This window comes from Leptodactylus fuscus, chromosome 5, assembly GCF_031893055.1.
Source record: "Leptodactylus fuscus isolate aLepFus1 chromosome 5, aLepFus1.hap2, whole genome shotgun sequence".
NCBI lineage: Eukaryota > Metazoa > Chordata > Amphibia > Anura > Leptodactylidae > Leptodactylus > Leptodactylus fuscus.
Window position 1 is genome coordinate 153,873,077 of NC_134269.1, and position 16,939 is coordinate 153,890,015.

The window sequence follows — 16,939 nt, forward strand, 5'->3', positions numbered from 1 at the left end:
ACATTAATCAAACTTTTTCAGTGTCAAAACACAAAATTTCAATTATTTCAAATATTATGCAAGGGGAGATGCACTGGGAAACATAATTTAGTAGTCTATTCTCTACAGAATATTATATCTGAGGCTTTCTGCTAGCAATTGATGGAAACAATTCAATACGCTGCTTTGTTGTTCAAAGGTTTCCTGGTGATGGCCCCATTCTGGGACACAGATGAAAAACCTGCTCTATGGCAGGTTAGAGATTGTACACTTGCAAGGAGATTGTGCATTGCAGTTAAAAAGCTAAATAAAATCCCTTCCAGCGCCATTTCTAAAGTGATATGAGAAGACCTCCGACAGATACTACTTTATATACAAAAACATGCAAATTTATGGCTACAGGTATAGACCTCATATGGTAACTACTCACGATTTATTATACAAACATAAACATACTAAAGTTACCCTGTTGAATGCTTCCAGCTCTTTGCGTCTCAGGTCATACTTATGGTAGTATCCCATTATTTCTTCATCCGAAAGCTGAAAGAGGACAAATACAATATACACAATGAAAAAGTTGCCACATTTGTACAAGAACAAAAACCCCATGTACCTGGCCTTTTGATCCCACGTCACGGGACTCAGGACAAAGCTTAGAGCTATAGGGTAACACCGGATACAATGCGGCGGTCACAAAGCAGTACCATAGGCAAAGTAATGTGTCACATGTAAACATATATATCATACTTGAATACTGAAATTGCTCTAGATTACATATAAAGATGTTAAACTATGAATGATCCAGGATATAGAGAAATACCTTCAGTTTCTCTGGTCAGATTAAATTTCTCTTTTATCATGGCTAGCATATCATCAATATGTGACGGGTGGGGGTCTAACTAAAGCCATCCTTAAAGGCAAACAGAAGGAAGAAAGCTTTTTTTAGCTTTTCTTCGAAAGAGTGCCACCATTGCCCAGGCCTTTCCACTCTATAGACAGAGGTAGGGCTTGGAAACGGATCACATATGAATGACATTTCCTAAAGAGATGCCATTAACATTAACAGTGCCGAAATCCTATTTCAAGGCAATATAAATCTGGAAAGAAGCAGAGACGTCTTTGGACAGATTTACTATTAAAATTGGGCTAAAATTCTGGAACAGTTTACAAGTTATCAACCACTGTGAGAAATCTAGGACATTTTTAAAGGAGTGTTCCAATTCTTTATTTTATACATAGCCAAGTGCTAAATAACAGACTGTACATACTTAGCTCTCCATACAGCTGGGGGTCCTATGGAGAGTTGAGATTCAGGCCCCTGGTATTTGTTGACCAGTGACCATATGAAGATATTCACTTAAATAGGGGATCATTGATAAACCACAGAATGGCTGAATCTCTCACATGCAAAGCCAAAGGTTAGAAAAACCAGGGACCAAATTGCAGACTTTCCACTGGATCTTGAGCTTAAAGGGAGTCTGTAAGCAGGAAAAGGGACAGTAATCTAATCACAGTACCTTGTAGGGCTTCTAATACGGTTTCCATAGATATCTGGGTTATTTTGGACCTCTGCTCAGTTGCTGAGAATCTTTTAGAATTATGCTAATGAGTTGGAAAGGGCTTTAGTAGTGTGGGCTTGTGTAAGCGCTGTAGAATAAAAGCCCATAACTACCACCTACCCACTGACTGAATGGACGTTCTCTCCCCAGCTTGGGTAAGCACAGTACTGAGTGTACTGCACATGCCCAACAAAGTCATTTTCTTACCCAGAAGCTTTTACAGTTTTGCCCCGCTCTGAAGCCAGAGTGCAGCGCCTCCCAGTGGAGGATGACATTATAGGTCATGCACAGGAGAGTCAATGCTGAAGCTCACACTGCAGAGTAAACGCCCCTAAAGCCCTTTTCAAATCATTAGCGTAATTATAAAACAATGAAAATTCTTACCAACCAAGCAGCAGTCCAAAATAATACAGACATATTTGGAAACAGTATCAGAACACTACAAGAATCTATTCAGACTCCCTTTAACAGAGAGGTGAATATGAAGAGTTTGTTATTTTAATCCTCTACAGTGGTCAAAAAAGGAATTGGATCACTCGTGTAAAGGAGGTGCGCAGTATGGAGAATCTGACGGCCTCGCTCAACCATACTTTAGAGGCATTCAGGCTGTATGGTCACCCTGGGACACACTGTCTCTGATTCCTTCCCTTCTCTTGTTGCCCCCTACCCCCAATTTGTGCTGTGAGTATAATTACTGATTGTTCGGTTGTGTATACACCACCTCTTCCTTGTTTATTCTATATCCGATTTAGTTTTTTGTTCTGTATTTTATAAAAATGTTCAATAAAAATTACAGTTAAAAAAAAAAAAAAAAGGAATTGGAACACAATTTTAAGACTGGTTGTCCATAATTAAGGTTTTTATGGTCTACCCTTAGGATAGGCCTTAAATACCTTGGAGGGGGTGGGGCAAAAGCGAGCCCCGGGACTGGTCATTAATACAGAGTGACTTATGCCACCTGTTCTATACACAACACAGGACCAGGAGCAGAAAGCTCCATTCATTGTATATGAGCCAGGCATCATCACTGCAGCTCAGCGGCATATTTGGAAACTGCAGAATCACCTCTACAAGGTGCTATGATTATATAGTGCGGTTTATAACCGATTTACTGCTGATAGTGTCTTTGCAGCAGTTACAGTATTTGCCCTTGAGAAACCGATACAACTTAAAGTGTTTTTCTGGGTTAAAAATATTAATGACACATTCTAAGGACAGGTTGCAATAGCTGATACACAGAGCATGGAGCATGAAGCAGCTCGTGGGAAATGCTAGCATTCACTTAATGCTTGTGGTACATTAGTAGTTACCGTATCTATATCAATGAAATGAACTACATATTTATATGCTTCAGATATTAAGATACCATTTGTGTGAGTTAGGTTATAATACAGCTACTTAGATATAACCTTACATATTACTATAAGCTTTAAATACATGGCAAATAAAACCACTGACGGCAGAATTAAAAGCACCACTAAATGATTTTCCCTTTAAAAAAGCCCCAATATTTATAGTAGAGCAATAAAAGTAGAGGAAAGCAGTGTATTTGCAATGAAAGAATAGATGCGGTTATTCTGGCATTGCGTCTGTTTATCCCAGAAACATAAGGGAGATAAATGGAGACACCAGGGTGCTGCGGAGTTGTTATAGATATTGCAATCACGGACAGAATGGTTCTGTTGTGTATTTACGACACATTTTACACAGAGCACTGTAACCTGGTAATGTGATACAAGCCTTTCCAGCACTGTCTGCACACTAAGCTATTGTCGAATAATTTGGCAGTGATTATGTCTTAAGTCATGTAAGTTAAAGTGATTTGTATAAAGATAAAACCATCCTCTTACCATGTTAAGAACCCCCTATTACCGCAATAAGACAACAAAGTACCTCCGCACACTGTTACCTACTACAGTTACACAACTCCTAGCAAGAACAGACGGTTACATTCTTGAAAACCGCATTTGTAAAGCGTCTACAGTACATGGGAAATTATTTCGAAGGATTTGGGATTTCTCCAATGAGTTTTTGTATTATGGCAGTAAACCTGCTTTTCTATACAATATTACCTGAATCCAAAAAACCGTAGCCCAACCAATTATTCAGGGTATTGTAACAGACGTGAAAAGGCCTGAGCTGCCAAATATTGTACATTTAGATATAAGTACTCCTTCTTACAACCACAAAAATGCAATTTCCTTGAACATTTACTTTAAATCCCACACTGGGCAGTAACACAAGGCAATCTTTATTTAAGGCGGCATAGCTATCTGGATAATCTGAAATCCTGCAAATGAATGTGCTAAAAAGCTGTAATAGATTAATCTCTGTATAAACTAGCTTGCTTTTGGACAATGAAGTCTGCTGTTAAGAAGGATTAAACACCTTCTACCGAGCTAATAAACACTGCATGTAGTTTATCAATATTGTATTGCCTGGCAAGTCCAACAATTTAAGCCACAGTAATGACTCTTATTCATGGCAATTACTTGGAATGAGGTCAAAGAGCACTAAAGTGATCATTACCAAATACCTCCTTATGTACAAAGGTCACACAGTGCTACCTATTGTATTGTACTGTATAATACTTAATGCTACAAAAATGTGACCACTAGGTTGCCGTTTCCTTGATACTTTTGTAGTATTTTCCATTGACTCTTCAGAGGCAGCGTGCCAAAATTTCTCTACTCCTGAGTCCCGAGGCCTAAGGACAGCAAGTGTTAGATCTCAACCACACAGAACTTCTGTACTGTAGTTATAAAACTAGCCAGATTCACACTACAAAGTCTCCAGTGTATTTTAGGAGATGCAGCTTCTTTCACACTGCTCACAGGATTAACAGGACATTCTGCACACAGCACTCACAGCAGATATAGACAGACAATAATATTAGATCTCTGCAGTTAATCCTTGGATGGACTCTCTTATTATACCACTGCATTCCAACTCCCTTATATAAGAAAGAAATGATATCTCCAGCAGCATAGTATACATAAGGGTAAATACAGAGGAGGGAACGGAGGTGGAATGTCTGAATATTTTAAGAGGGGAGATATCTAAGAGCTATAATAAGGATTTTGATAGATACTGATGTAATCATACAGTCCAAAGATAGACCTAAGATTTGGATGGGTGGTCAGATTGGGGATCAAATGAATGGGTTGTCCATAATGAAAGGGTTCAAAATGAATAAATGTAACTGACCTTGTATGCAACAAATTAAACAGCTAAAATACTGCTGATGACTTAACACTGCTATACTAATTTAAAAGAATTTTCTTGGACTTATTAATTGATAACTTATACTTAGGGTAGGTCACCAATAAAATAACTGTGGGGGTCTGACCCTGGGTCCACATTCGATCAGTGGTTTGTAGAGGCTTCAGTGCTAGCAAAAGTGCTGCAACCTCTTCAGTACTTACCAAGTACAGTGTCATATATTAGTACAATGGTTGTGCTTGGTATTGCAGTTCAGCAAATTCACTTGAATGGGACTGAACTGCAATCAGAGAGCTTGTTCAGTGATTAGCCCCAAAAACAAGGGGGCTCCTTAGCTGGAGTCTTGTGCCACAAGATCACCCAGGACACTGCAAACTTCAACATGTGATTGGCCCCTACAACCTCCGTGTCCAAAGTTACCATGATAATTCCACTAATAATAGAATGACAAATTCCGGGAATCTCCATAAATATACAGTTCATCTCCAACATTACAATGCCATTTAAAAAAATACTGACCCAGCAGGTGTCTTCCTGCTAATGTAATACTTTGCACAGCTCTTACACTCTTATTGAAGCTTTTAGAAGCTGACCTGAAATTTAGTTCACAAAACAAATGTAAACACCACAAAAGGCATTCCAAGGAAAGAGATCTTAATTGTTGGCAATGCATAAGAATTGGCAATGATTTATTGCAAATCCTGAGAGTTACCACCTGGCTTATCTGGAAATAATGCACAAAGCAAATTGAATCTTCTCAAATCTGCAGGACTAAAAGCAGTTATGGAGAGAGAGTGGCTATCAATGTGTCCTAACACAAGCAATTATCAGTAGTCTAATGTATTTAATGAGTAGGAAGTCTGAGCACTAAAGATTTAGACAAAAAGCTTACATCATATACAGCAATCTTGTCTGTCAGTAATGTAAATAAATGACTTACATGATAGCAACAGAGGGAATACCCAATTGTGTTAGTCTACATCAGATAACGGATTGCTTCCCCTACAGACACAGCATGCAGACCTGACAGTGCCAGAGGGCTACTAATGGAGATGTGTAACCAATTAAAAAATAATAGTGATATATTACATTTCCCTGCATAGACACTGCTTGATTAGAATGATAGTATTGTGCACGCTATTCTTTACTGCAGTCACTAACTAGTCATTTTAACTACTTAATGACCAAGTCTCTATTCCTGCCCTCAAAGTAAGGACAAGTCGGGTGACTAGTTGTTTGGGACTTTGGGTAGGAAAGAAGAAGTAGTTACTTAAATATGTGTTTTTACTTTTGCAAAATGTACAATAATCACTATACAAAAAGTTGTAAAAAAAATTCACGGCCCTATAGGTGATGAATAAAAATACACAACAAAGTAAGGCCCTATTCACATCTTTGTTCGGAGACTCCATTTGTGGACCCCCAAATGGAAACCTATACGCATTAAAAAGTGATTTCTGCAAGCAACACTGTTCTCTCTGCATGCTTCATGCGGAAACTGAGCAGAAACCATTATAGTCTACTAGCCTCTGCCAGCGACTTCGTCTGCAAGTTGTTGGCATAGATGATGCACCTATATTCAGCAAATTGCTGCCATCAATGGTTTGCCTACTCCGGCATTTCAGCAGCTTTTAAGGGAGCGTTCACACTACCGTCTGTGTCCGACAGGTAGTGTCCGCTCAAAATCTGGCACGGACATTAGGAGCGGACACTAGCTGTGTCCGTGACACTTGTAATTCACTTAAATGGCGATCGGGTGCGTTCTTTTGCATTCCGTGTCCTTCCTTCACTGTCCGAATGTAAAGATCTCCGACTTTTCAAGCGGAGAGAAAAACCCGACATGTAGGCATGTTGCCTGGAGCAGATCAGATAATATGCAAATGCATGTACAGTCATGGTCAAAAGTTTTGAGAATGATACAAATATTAATTTTTACAAAGTCTACTGCTTCAGTTTTTCTAATGGCAATTTGCATATACTCCAGAATGTTATAGAGAGTGATCAGCTTATTAACAGCAATTACTTGCAAAGTCAATATTTGCCTAGAAAATGAACTTTATCCCCCAAAACACATTTCAACATCATTGAAGCCCTGCCTTAAAAGGACCAGCTAACATCGTTTCAGTAATTGCTCCATTAACACAGGTGTGGGTGTTGATGAGGACAGGGCTGGAGATCAATCTGTCATGATTAAGTAAGAATGACACCACTGGACACTTTAAAAGGAGGCTGGTGCTTGGCATCATTGTTTCTCTTCTGTTAACCATGGTTATCTCTAAAGAAACACGTGCAGTCATCATTGCACTGCACAAAAATGGCCTAACAGGAAAGAGTATCGCAGCTAGAAAGATTGCACCTCAGTCAACAATCTATCGCATCATCAAGAACTTCAAGGAGAGAGGTTCCATTGTTGGCAAAAAGGCTCCAGGGCACCCAAGAAAGACCAGCAAGCGCCAGGACCGTCTCTTAAAAGTGTTTCAGCTGCGGGATCGGGCTACCAGCAGTGCTGAGCTTGCTCAGGAATGGCAGCAGGCAGGTGTGAGTGCATCTGCATGCACTGTGAGGCGGAGACTCTTGGAGCAAGGCCTGGTCTCAAGGAGGGCAGCAAAGAAGCCACTTCTCTCCAGAAAAAACATCAGGGACAGACTGATATTCTGCAAAAGGTACAGGGAGTGGACTGCTGAGGACTGGGGTAAAGTCATTTTCTCTGATGAATCCCCTTTTCGATGTTTGGGACATCTGGAAAACAGCTTATTCGGAGAAGACGAGGTGAGCGCTACCATCAGTCTTGTCTCATGCCAACTGTAAAGCATCCTGAAACCATTCATGTGTGGGGTTACTTCTCAGCCAAGAGAATCGCCTCTCTCACAGTCTTGCCTAAAAACACAGCCATGAATAAAGAATGGTACCAGAATGTCCTCCAAGATCAACTTCTCCCAACCATCCAAGAGCAGTTTGGCGATCAACAATGCCTTTTCCAGCATGATGGCGCACCTTGCCATAAAGCAAAGGTGATAACTAAATGGCTCAGGGAACAAAACATAAAGATTTTGGGTCCATGGCCTGGAAACTCCCCAGATCTTAATCCCACTGAGAACTTGTGGTCAATCATCAAGAGACGGGTGGACAAACAAAAACCTACAAATTCTTACAAAATGCAAGCATTGATTGTGCAAGAATTGACTGCTATTAGTCAGGATTTGGTCCAGAAGTTGATTGAGAGCATGCCAGGGAGAATTGCAGAGGTCCTGAAGAAGAAGGGTCAACGCTGCAAATATTGACTTGCTGCATTAACTCATTCTAACTGTCAATATAAGCTTTTGTTACTCATAATATGATTGCAATTATATTTCTGTATGTGATAAAAACATCTGACAAACACACATAAAAACCAGAGGGCAGCAGATCATGTGAAAATATAAGATTTGTGTCATTCTCAAAACTTTTGGCCATGACTGTACAGAATGAAGAGGGTTAGCTGAGTGTTTACATAGAGAGGTAACAGACCTGGCTTTATCAGAAGCTAAGATAAGCTACTGCAAGAGCAGTGTAATATAGCATGAGAACATAAATTCATAACAGTCGTGAAGCCTATCTATGTGACAAATTTAATTCAAATCCGTACAGCTGTTTTTGCGTGATTGGGTAATAAACACACAAACATCCAAATACACAAACTTTCACATTTATAATATTAGTAGGAAGTAGGATAGGATTAGTAGGATGTGGTCTGCGGGTTTCCTGACGGTAACCGCTTTTAATGTGTATAGATTTCCGTTCAGGGGGTCCCCAAGGGCCTAATAGATAAGAATCTGCTCGGCTCCTCCTACTCTACAACACACTGAATGCAGATCGGACTGAATTTCCTGAAAAGTCCCCTTTAAGAAGACAAGTATCGGTTCTCTCATTTACCGTTTCCTAAGGCAACCACCAGAAAACCAAATTAATATTTTTCACAGTGAGCTACTAAAGACTTCAATTTCCTCCAAGTAATGACACTGCTGAAATAACAGATCTATTAACATTCCCTGAGATTTGCATTTTACAGAGGGAGACACTGAAGCACATCGTGTCCTCATTTGCATGCTATACACATAATAAATGACATCTGCTTCAAACTACTTCAAACATTTTTTTTTTTTAAGGCAACCTATTTGATCTACAAAAAAAACCTAATGCATCGTGCCCTTTTTTTTTGCTTATCAGATGCATAATCACCCATACATTCTCCCAAATCCTTTGGACCTGGGTACATCGGAGTTTTAATCTGTCCTTTTCATATGAGCTTTTCCAATCACCATGAACAACATCCAGCACTTTCAGTAATTGGAAAGTCTCAAAGTATTCCCCCATGCCGTGAAAAGGAAGGAGGGGTGATGTTCCCAAAAACGTTAATGAAATACAAATATTAAATGTATTATACTAACAAATAACAGATACAGACAGCAAAAAAGCAGTGTAACAATAAATGGTAAACTGTCACCTCCTATCCCTCCCCTAAACCACTCACATTGTCAGGTACACAAGTACAAATCTAGCCCCTGTAGGTACATTATAAAGGACCGGACATGTTTCCACTAGATTTTTCTTAAAGGGATTCTACCATTAAAATCACATTTTTTCAAGATAACATGTAGGAATAGCCTTAAGAAAGGCTATTCTTCTCCTACCTTTAGATGTCTTCTCCGTGCCGCCGTTCGGTAGAAATCTCGGTTGTTGTCGATATACAAATGAATTCTCTCGCAGCACTGGGGGCGGTCCCCAGTGCTCAAACAGCACTGGCGGCATCCCCAATGCTGCAAGAGAAATCTCCAGTGCCGTCTATATCTTCTTCAGGAACGGCCTCTCCGTGCGTTTTGTTCCAGAGCTGGGTTCAAACTTCTAGGCCTCGGGCAGAGCCGACTGCACATGCCCACAGGCCACAAGAAAAATGGCTGTTTACTTACTGTGTAAGCGGCCATTTTTCTTGAGGCCGCAGGCATGCGCAGTCGCGGAGAAGACATCTAAAGGTAGGAGAAGAATAGCCTTTCTTAAGGCTATTCCTACGTTTTATAAAAAAAAATGTGATTTTTTAATGGTAGAATCCCTATAAGCAGGAAGAATCCAGAATATTTATGAGCTTTTCATGACTGTCATAATATTTCAGTGTGCATCAGATGAAGCTGGGCTCCAAAGGCAAATCTGTACCCTAAAGCTATAATGCATTGCTTATAGCACTGGTCTCCTAATATTAGCAAATGATGCCTTATGGCTCCCCTACGCCCTGTGGGCCTGGGTGCAAACATACTCACTGACGATGAAACTGGCCTTTACTACGTCTGTAACTTCTCTCTCTCTCTCTCCAATACTTCCTAGTTTCCATTTTCCCTCACTTTGTCCTCTCTTTCTCCCATCACTTATATTTCAGTTTTATGCTAAAACTTCCTAAACTGAACACAAAAGCCTCACTGCATAAGCTATAAGTAATCCCAAGTACATGGGATATTGGATTTACAGATCAAGGTATGTTAGCTCCATCCTAGTGATGTGAGAGTGACCACATATCCTGTTTTTTATTGGCACATTTTTTTTTTTTTACTTTGCCTAATGGACTAAAATGATGACATTAAAATGAGCGTGCTTTGTGTCCACTGAGCACAACTACTCGTCCTCCATTCCTCTAAATATCCGAAAAATGCAATTTTTAAAATCCCAATTTTCTCAGTATTTCATGAAGTCTGTAATGCCCAAAACACATTAAAAACCTTTTACCCTCCATACTTTTATGTGTGAATAATACTGTGAAGATGACTACAATTACTTCTCAGCATGATATAGTGTGAACACCTGCTGCAAACAGCATGGGGCCAGTTCATCCACATACATATTTTTAGATATGCAACATAAGTAAAGCATTTTCCTCATCAGACTCAATCAGATGAAGAAGCACGTCATTACTAAATATTTTTAGGCTAATGTATTTTCCAGAATGACTAGCACCACACCCTGAACTCCCATAATACGTTTTACAACAAATTAGGAATTTTGTGAAGAGTAGTACAGGCCAGATCGAGGATATATGCTATATAGGAAAAGGAATTTATCTATTACAGCCTGTATCGTAACAATACATACATACATATATATTAGATAGATAGATAGATAGATAGATAGATAGATAGATAGATAGATAGAAAATACCCTAACCCAAGAACAGACAGACCCTAGCCAGAACAGACTAAGTGCCCACAGCCTAGAGATAGAAACGGGGAAGCACAGGCAGAGGTACAAGCCAGAGAACAGATTGAGCCAACACTGTGACCAGGGGGCCCTAGAAGACGAGGCCCACTTTCTGCTACACTGCACCCAGTGGCGTAACTAGGAATGGCGGGGCCCCGTGGCGAACTTTTGACATGGGGCCCCCCCGACACCGAAGATCTCGACCGAGTCCCTCCTACGCATTCCTGCGCGCTCTATTGTGTCCCATAGTGTCCCCTGCACACAGTATTATGTCCCTTAGTGGCCCCTGCACACAGTATTATGTCCCTTAGTGGCCCCTGCACACAGTATTATACCCAATAGTGGCCCCTGCACATAGTATTATGTCCCATAGTGGCCCCTGCACACAGTATTATGTCCCTTAGTGGCCCCTACAGGACTAAATACTGTCACCGCTGACCGCTATACCAGGACAAATTGTGGATAAAAAAAAATCTGGTCCTGTGCATTACAATTTAGTAACTCCATGTGCCTCATATTAATAACAGTTAACCCTATCATGTCCCTCACATTAAGCCTTGTGTACCTCACATAATAGTTACTGATATGTGAGAGACATGGAGGTAATAATAAAGTATCTTCATTATTATTACCCCCATATGTCTCACATATCAGTAACTCTTATGGTGAGGCACACAGGGTTAATGTGAGGGAGATGATAGGGTTAACTGCTATTACTATGAGGCACATGGAGTTACTAAAACACAAGTAATCCCCCCAAATGCCTGATAGTAATAAGTAACCCCAGTACGTACCTGTGTATCTTCAGTTTCATTTTCCTAGAGCAGCTTCTTCCTCTTCTCTTCTGTGCAGGAGCTCGGCAGGGATAAGCCCCGCCTCCTCCTCTCATTGGTGGGCAGAGGACAGACAGAGAAAGGGAGGGGGGAGAGAGGGGGGGAGCGTCCTGCAGCGCTGACAGGAGCCAGACCTGCAGCTCCTGTGTCTCAGCCGTTGCTGCAGCTTCGGGGCCCCCTGTTGGTGGAAAGTATTCCACCAACAGGGGGCCCCGATCATTATACTCAGGGGTCCGAAAAGACCTCCGAGCATAATGATAGCAGCAGTAGCAGCTGTCACCGGGCCCCTAATGTCCCGGGCCCTGTGGCAGCTGCTACCGCTGCTATGGTGGTAGTTACGCCACTGACTGCACCAAATACTCAGCTGTGAGGACCATCTACTACTAAAGACTCTCTGCCCACATCCCAGACTTCACATCTGCAGACGAGAAGAGGAAACTCTACATCCTACTGGGAGAAGGGGAGTCCACAGTGGAGATCGCTGCCCAATACGTGTCCACCTGCCACCAAGTGAGGGGAAGATGAGACCCTCAAGAACTATTACAGCCCAAATCACTCACCCACGCACCCTACGCCCAACCCATACCCACCACATGTCCATTGTCCACCTGCCACCAAATGTCTAGAACGACGAGAGCCCAAAGACTATTGTACCCCAAACCACCTACCCACTCCACAACCGCCCCCCTCCCCCACCCCAACCACACCCAGTCGACTTGCTTTGGCAATGCCAAATACTTATTCGGACGTGCCAATAAAGCTTCTTTATTGTTGTTGCTGTTGATATATATATATATATATATATATATATATATATATATTTTACACAACTATACACAGATCTACTTACCTCTCTAAACATACTAATAGGGTGATTTGTAAGTTATCTAGTTACCTAATGAATGGTTAACCCAAGCTTGGGAACAATTTAACAAAGACATATGCTTCAGATTGTGGCCAAGTTAATATGGTAGCCATTTTAACTAAAGGGCTTTTGTTATAGCGGGAACATTTTGTGCATTAAAATGGAAAAACAATAACTTTAACAACTTGTGACAGCATGTTAAACAATACTGGAAAAGCAATAAACATGACATTCATATACAAAGCATAGACACATTTGCTTTTGCTGGGGAGGGTGTCAATGCTCCAGAATGTGTAGAATTAATCCTTTTCGCCAAAGATTCCATCCAGTGTTCCGTGACAATAAAGCAGCTGCTATCACTTAGCTCCGATACCCACTGCAGGGGACAGTGGAAAGAAAAACCCTATCACAAGCATTCTTCCCAAAACTACACAATCTACGCATGAATCTGCAGCCACAAACAAGCCGCAACTATCTGCATGTGTGATTTTTATTATTTTTTTTAAAATGGACCATGTATATACCGAAGACACAAAAGTTCACTTATAAGTTGCACAACATCTTCAAGCTATTGAAATGTGCTAGGCGGATGACCAACTTGTGAAATATACTAATGGTCTGTTTTCAATTCATCCAATAAACTATATCTAGTGGAAACTGAACTGTGCTCTCCGCAAGAACTGCCTGGGGGATCTTAGGAGTCTCTAGGGGTAGGGGGTTTAGGCATGCATGCCCATAGCAGAGTGTTAAGTGTTTGATCAGTTGTTACCTGCCTTTAGCTATACCATTTTCCACATAGAGGTATTTGTTGAATAATGCTAAATAAAGGCATAGTAAAAACATGTTTTGTCCTTTTATTTTGTAAAGCTGTTTTCTGGATGAAATCAAAAGAACATCAAAACTAACAAGAGCAATGCAGAACGAACACCTGGGACCCATTCTCTGTATGTAATCCCTACTCAATAGGCACTTTAGACTCAGTCCTGTGCATCTAATAATACAAATGATAATGTATAATGTAACCATGCTTATACCACATTGGGTCTAGGGCCATATGAGGTCTTAGAAAAGGACAGTCAGAAATCTACAGGAGTATGTCAAGGGCACTTAAATGGCACGACAACTTAGGACATAGTTTTCGGAGCCAAAGCCAGAAATGGATCCAGCAGTAAGGAGAAACATACATAGTCTATATAGACTAATTTACTTGACCATGTGCCATCTGTGATCCAGATCAGATTCACCCATTGACAACAATGGGTCTATGAAGAAGAAAGGATCCTGCACGGATAAGTCTTAGCTTGTTGTGTGAATAGAACGCAAGTCATTCCTTAATATTTCCGGTCTCTTTTGAATCCACTTTTGGGTTTGGCAAAGAAAACTGCTACAAAAGCTGTTCCAATGAAACAAGCAAATGTTTTTCCAAAAACACTCAAAGTTTATGGACTAGCAGTACTAAAATTAATCCCCCTTCTGTAAACAGCCACCCACATTTTGACTTTCTTCATGATGATAAAATTAAATTTAACACTAAAATAAAACATGTTAATATATAAAATTAGACAAACCCTTGAGTCATCTTGGCCAAATTTTTTAAGAGACTTTCTGACATAGTCCGTAAAGGATGATGACTTGGAAAAGATCTTTCCAACTCGTTGGTCACTGAAAAGAATAGACACACAATGTTAGTGATACACACTCCAAATATTAGCCTCAAAAGCAGAAATAGTAGAAAGAAAAAGAAAGAAAAACAAAAACACGACAGTCTTGAATTACCCACCACCCCCACTTTGTTGATGCTGTAACCAGTTAACACATGATACACGTCCCTTGTCATATAGGATAATGTACTTAAACCTTATTATCAGCCTCTTACATTTTTAGGATAGTCTTGCTCTGTGGAACTAGCGAATAGGACCTTGAAGGAAAACAATTGTCAACATTTGGCAAAATTATTTTAAGATATTTAATAATGGTGAAAATAAAATTGTTAAAAACATAACATATATTACATACTGAAACAATGTATTTACCATGTACAAAAGAAAAACACCAATGCAAACAAATTTTCTCAACAGTCCCATGAGCACAACATATGAAAAACGGTTTTTAATTCTTTTCAGTTTAAGAACTGATGGCTGCGGGACTAGTTCTTAGCACATTATATTTTTTGATCTAAATTATAATACAGAGATTATATTACTATATTCACAAAGTCAAACCAACAGTATAATCCTGCTGTGTTGATCCAGAAGAAGGGTAAAACCCTTATGAAGCAGATGCCTAATATTAGGACAAAAATATTCTTCCCAATACTAAATTTGGCAATCTTAGTAAGTCCTTGGATCAATGGCCCATCTGTAGCAATCCAGTACTCAAATACTATAGTACTTTTTACCCAGAGTTTAATAATGTTTCTTGGTACTCCAATCCACCCATTCCATGAAGTACCTTGCTCACCCTCTTCTGCACCCGCCATAGTTCAGCAATATCCTTGTTCTACGCAGATGCAAAATGTTCCATGTGTGGGCTGGCTAGCGATTTGTACTGACTAGTGATTTGTACTGACTAGTGATTTATAGAATCTGATGACTATATTTGCCTTGGATATACTTAGATGGTACCAATTGGTAAAGTCATATGGGCTGTACCACTAATGGCACTTTTCCTATCCTATGGTTTCTATCACTGAGATGGTAACTTAACCACTTACTGTACACACATTTCCCACAGTTCAAGTATTCTTCATTTATGATATATTCAAAAACCTTAGGAGAAAAAACTAAAAGTACAGTATATGATATCTAATGATTTGCCTAATCTAGGACCTACCTATTAATAGAAGCTGATTAGTCTGACAAAATTGATCCCTCAAACAGATATGGACACCCTAGGTTCACAGGCAGACCCGAACAACAGAGAGCCTGTCTATTAAAAAGGTGGTAACCCGTGGACACCATAGACTGTAATAGTTCTCTGTGCAGAACTTCACCTCAGATTCCGCCTAAAATCAATGGAGTCTTCTATGGAGTCTCCAACACAGATGTGAACCTAGCCTTATAAGGCTTTTAACTTTAAAGGGGTTGGCCATTTTCAGACCAATATTGAGATACAATTGTTATTGTTCACATAATAAAAAGTTACACAATTTTACTTTCAATTTACTCTTTCTGTATCAATCCCTTGTGGTTTTCTAGCTCTCTGCATGCAGTCTTTTATTCTGCTTAAAATCAGTGGAAAAAAATCAGTCCATGCCATGGTCATGTGATATACAGTCCATGGTCACATGACGAGCACACAGGTGCACAGCTCGTTATAGTCATACCACAGTAATCAGACATCTGTCTGGTAACGAGTAGAGATGAGCGAGTAGTACTCGATCGAGTAGGTGTTCGATCGAATACTACGGTATTCAAAATACTTGTACTCGATCGAGTACTACTAGCTGTTCGAAGTTAAGATTCGCTGCAGAACCAGCGTTGATTGGCAGAATGCTATACATTGCCAATCAACGCTGGTTCTTCTCCTACCTTTAGAAGTCTTCTCCGTGCAGCGTCCCCGCGTCCTCTTCCGGCTCTGAATTCACTCTGCCAGGCATTGGGCCTGGGCAGAGCAGACTGCGCATGTCTGCTTGTAGTGCGGGTATGCGCAGTCGGTTCTGCCCAGGCCCGATGCCTAGCAGAGTGAATTCAAGGCCGGAAGAGGACGCGGGGACACTGCGCAGGGAGAAGAATCCAGCCTGACCCTCACTCATGGACTTGGTAAGTAGAATTTGATCGAATGTTGCGTACCCCTGAATCGAGCATTTCCCTATAATGGGGTTCAAAACCCGTTCGAACAGTCGAACAGTGCGCGGCTGTTCAAATCGGATTTCGAACCCCGAACATTTTAGTGTTCGCTCATCTCTAGTAACGAGCAGTGCACCTGTGTATCATCACATGACCATGGACTGATTTTTACCCACTGGGAATAAGCAAAATGAATAACAGCAAGAAAATATCTAGAAAATCACAATTAATTGCTGAATAAAGTACATTGAAAAATTACATTTGCCTCTTAATATTGGTCTAACGAGAACCGGCCTTTTAGGCTGCTGCTCCACATTGTGGCAAAGCTGCTTTTTTGTTGGAGATTTTGCTGCATTTTTTGAGCCGAAACCCGAGTGGCTACAAAAGCAATGGGAAATATCTAAAAAAAAAAAAAAAAAAAAAAAAGCCTGGCTTTGTGCAATGTGAGGCCTCAGCCTAAAGGGTTTCTCCAGG

At 40.4% G+C, this 16,939-nt stretch overlaps 1 protein-coding gene across 2 annotated transcripts in view; it reads right to left on the reverse strand.

The window, feature by feature from the left end:
* The window catches only part of METTL25 (methyltransferase like 25), a 123,055-nt gene that overhangs the window by 5,662 nt on the left and 100,454 nt on the right, over positions 1-16,939 (reverse strand). Inside the window, exons 10-12 of one of the 2 annotated variants that reach the window (XM_075274529.1) lie at positions 14,554-14,595; positions 14,246-14,339; positions 436-519 (exon numbers count right to left, since the gene is read on the reverse strand). In XM_075274529.1, coding sequence (XP_075130630.1) covers positions 436-519; positions 14,246-14,339; positions 14,554-14,595 — 220 coding nt within the window. The remainder of the gene's footprint in view (positions 1-435; positions 520-14,245; positions 14,340-14,553; positions 14,596-16,939) is intronic. The other variant, XM_075274530.1, reaches the window with a different exon arrangement.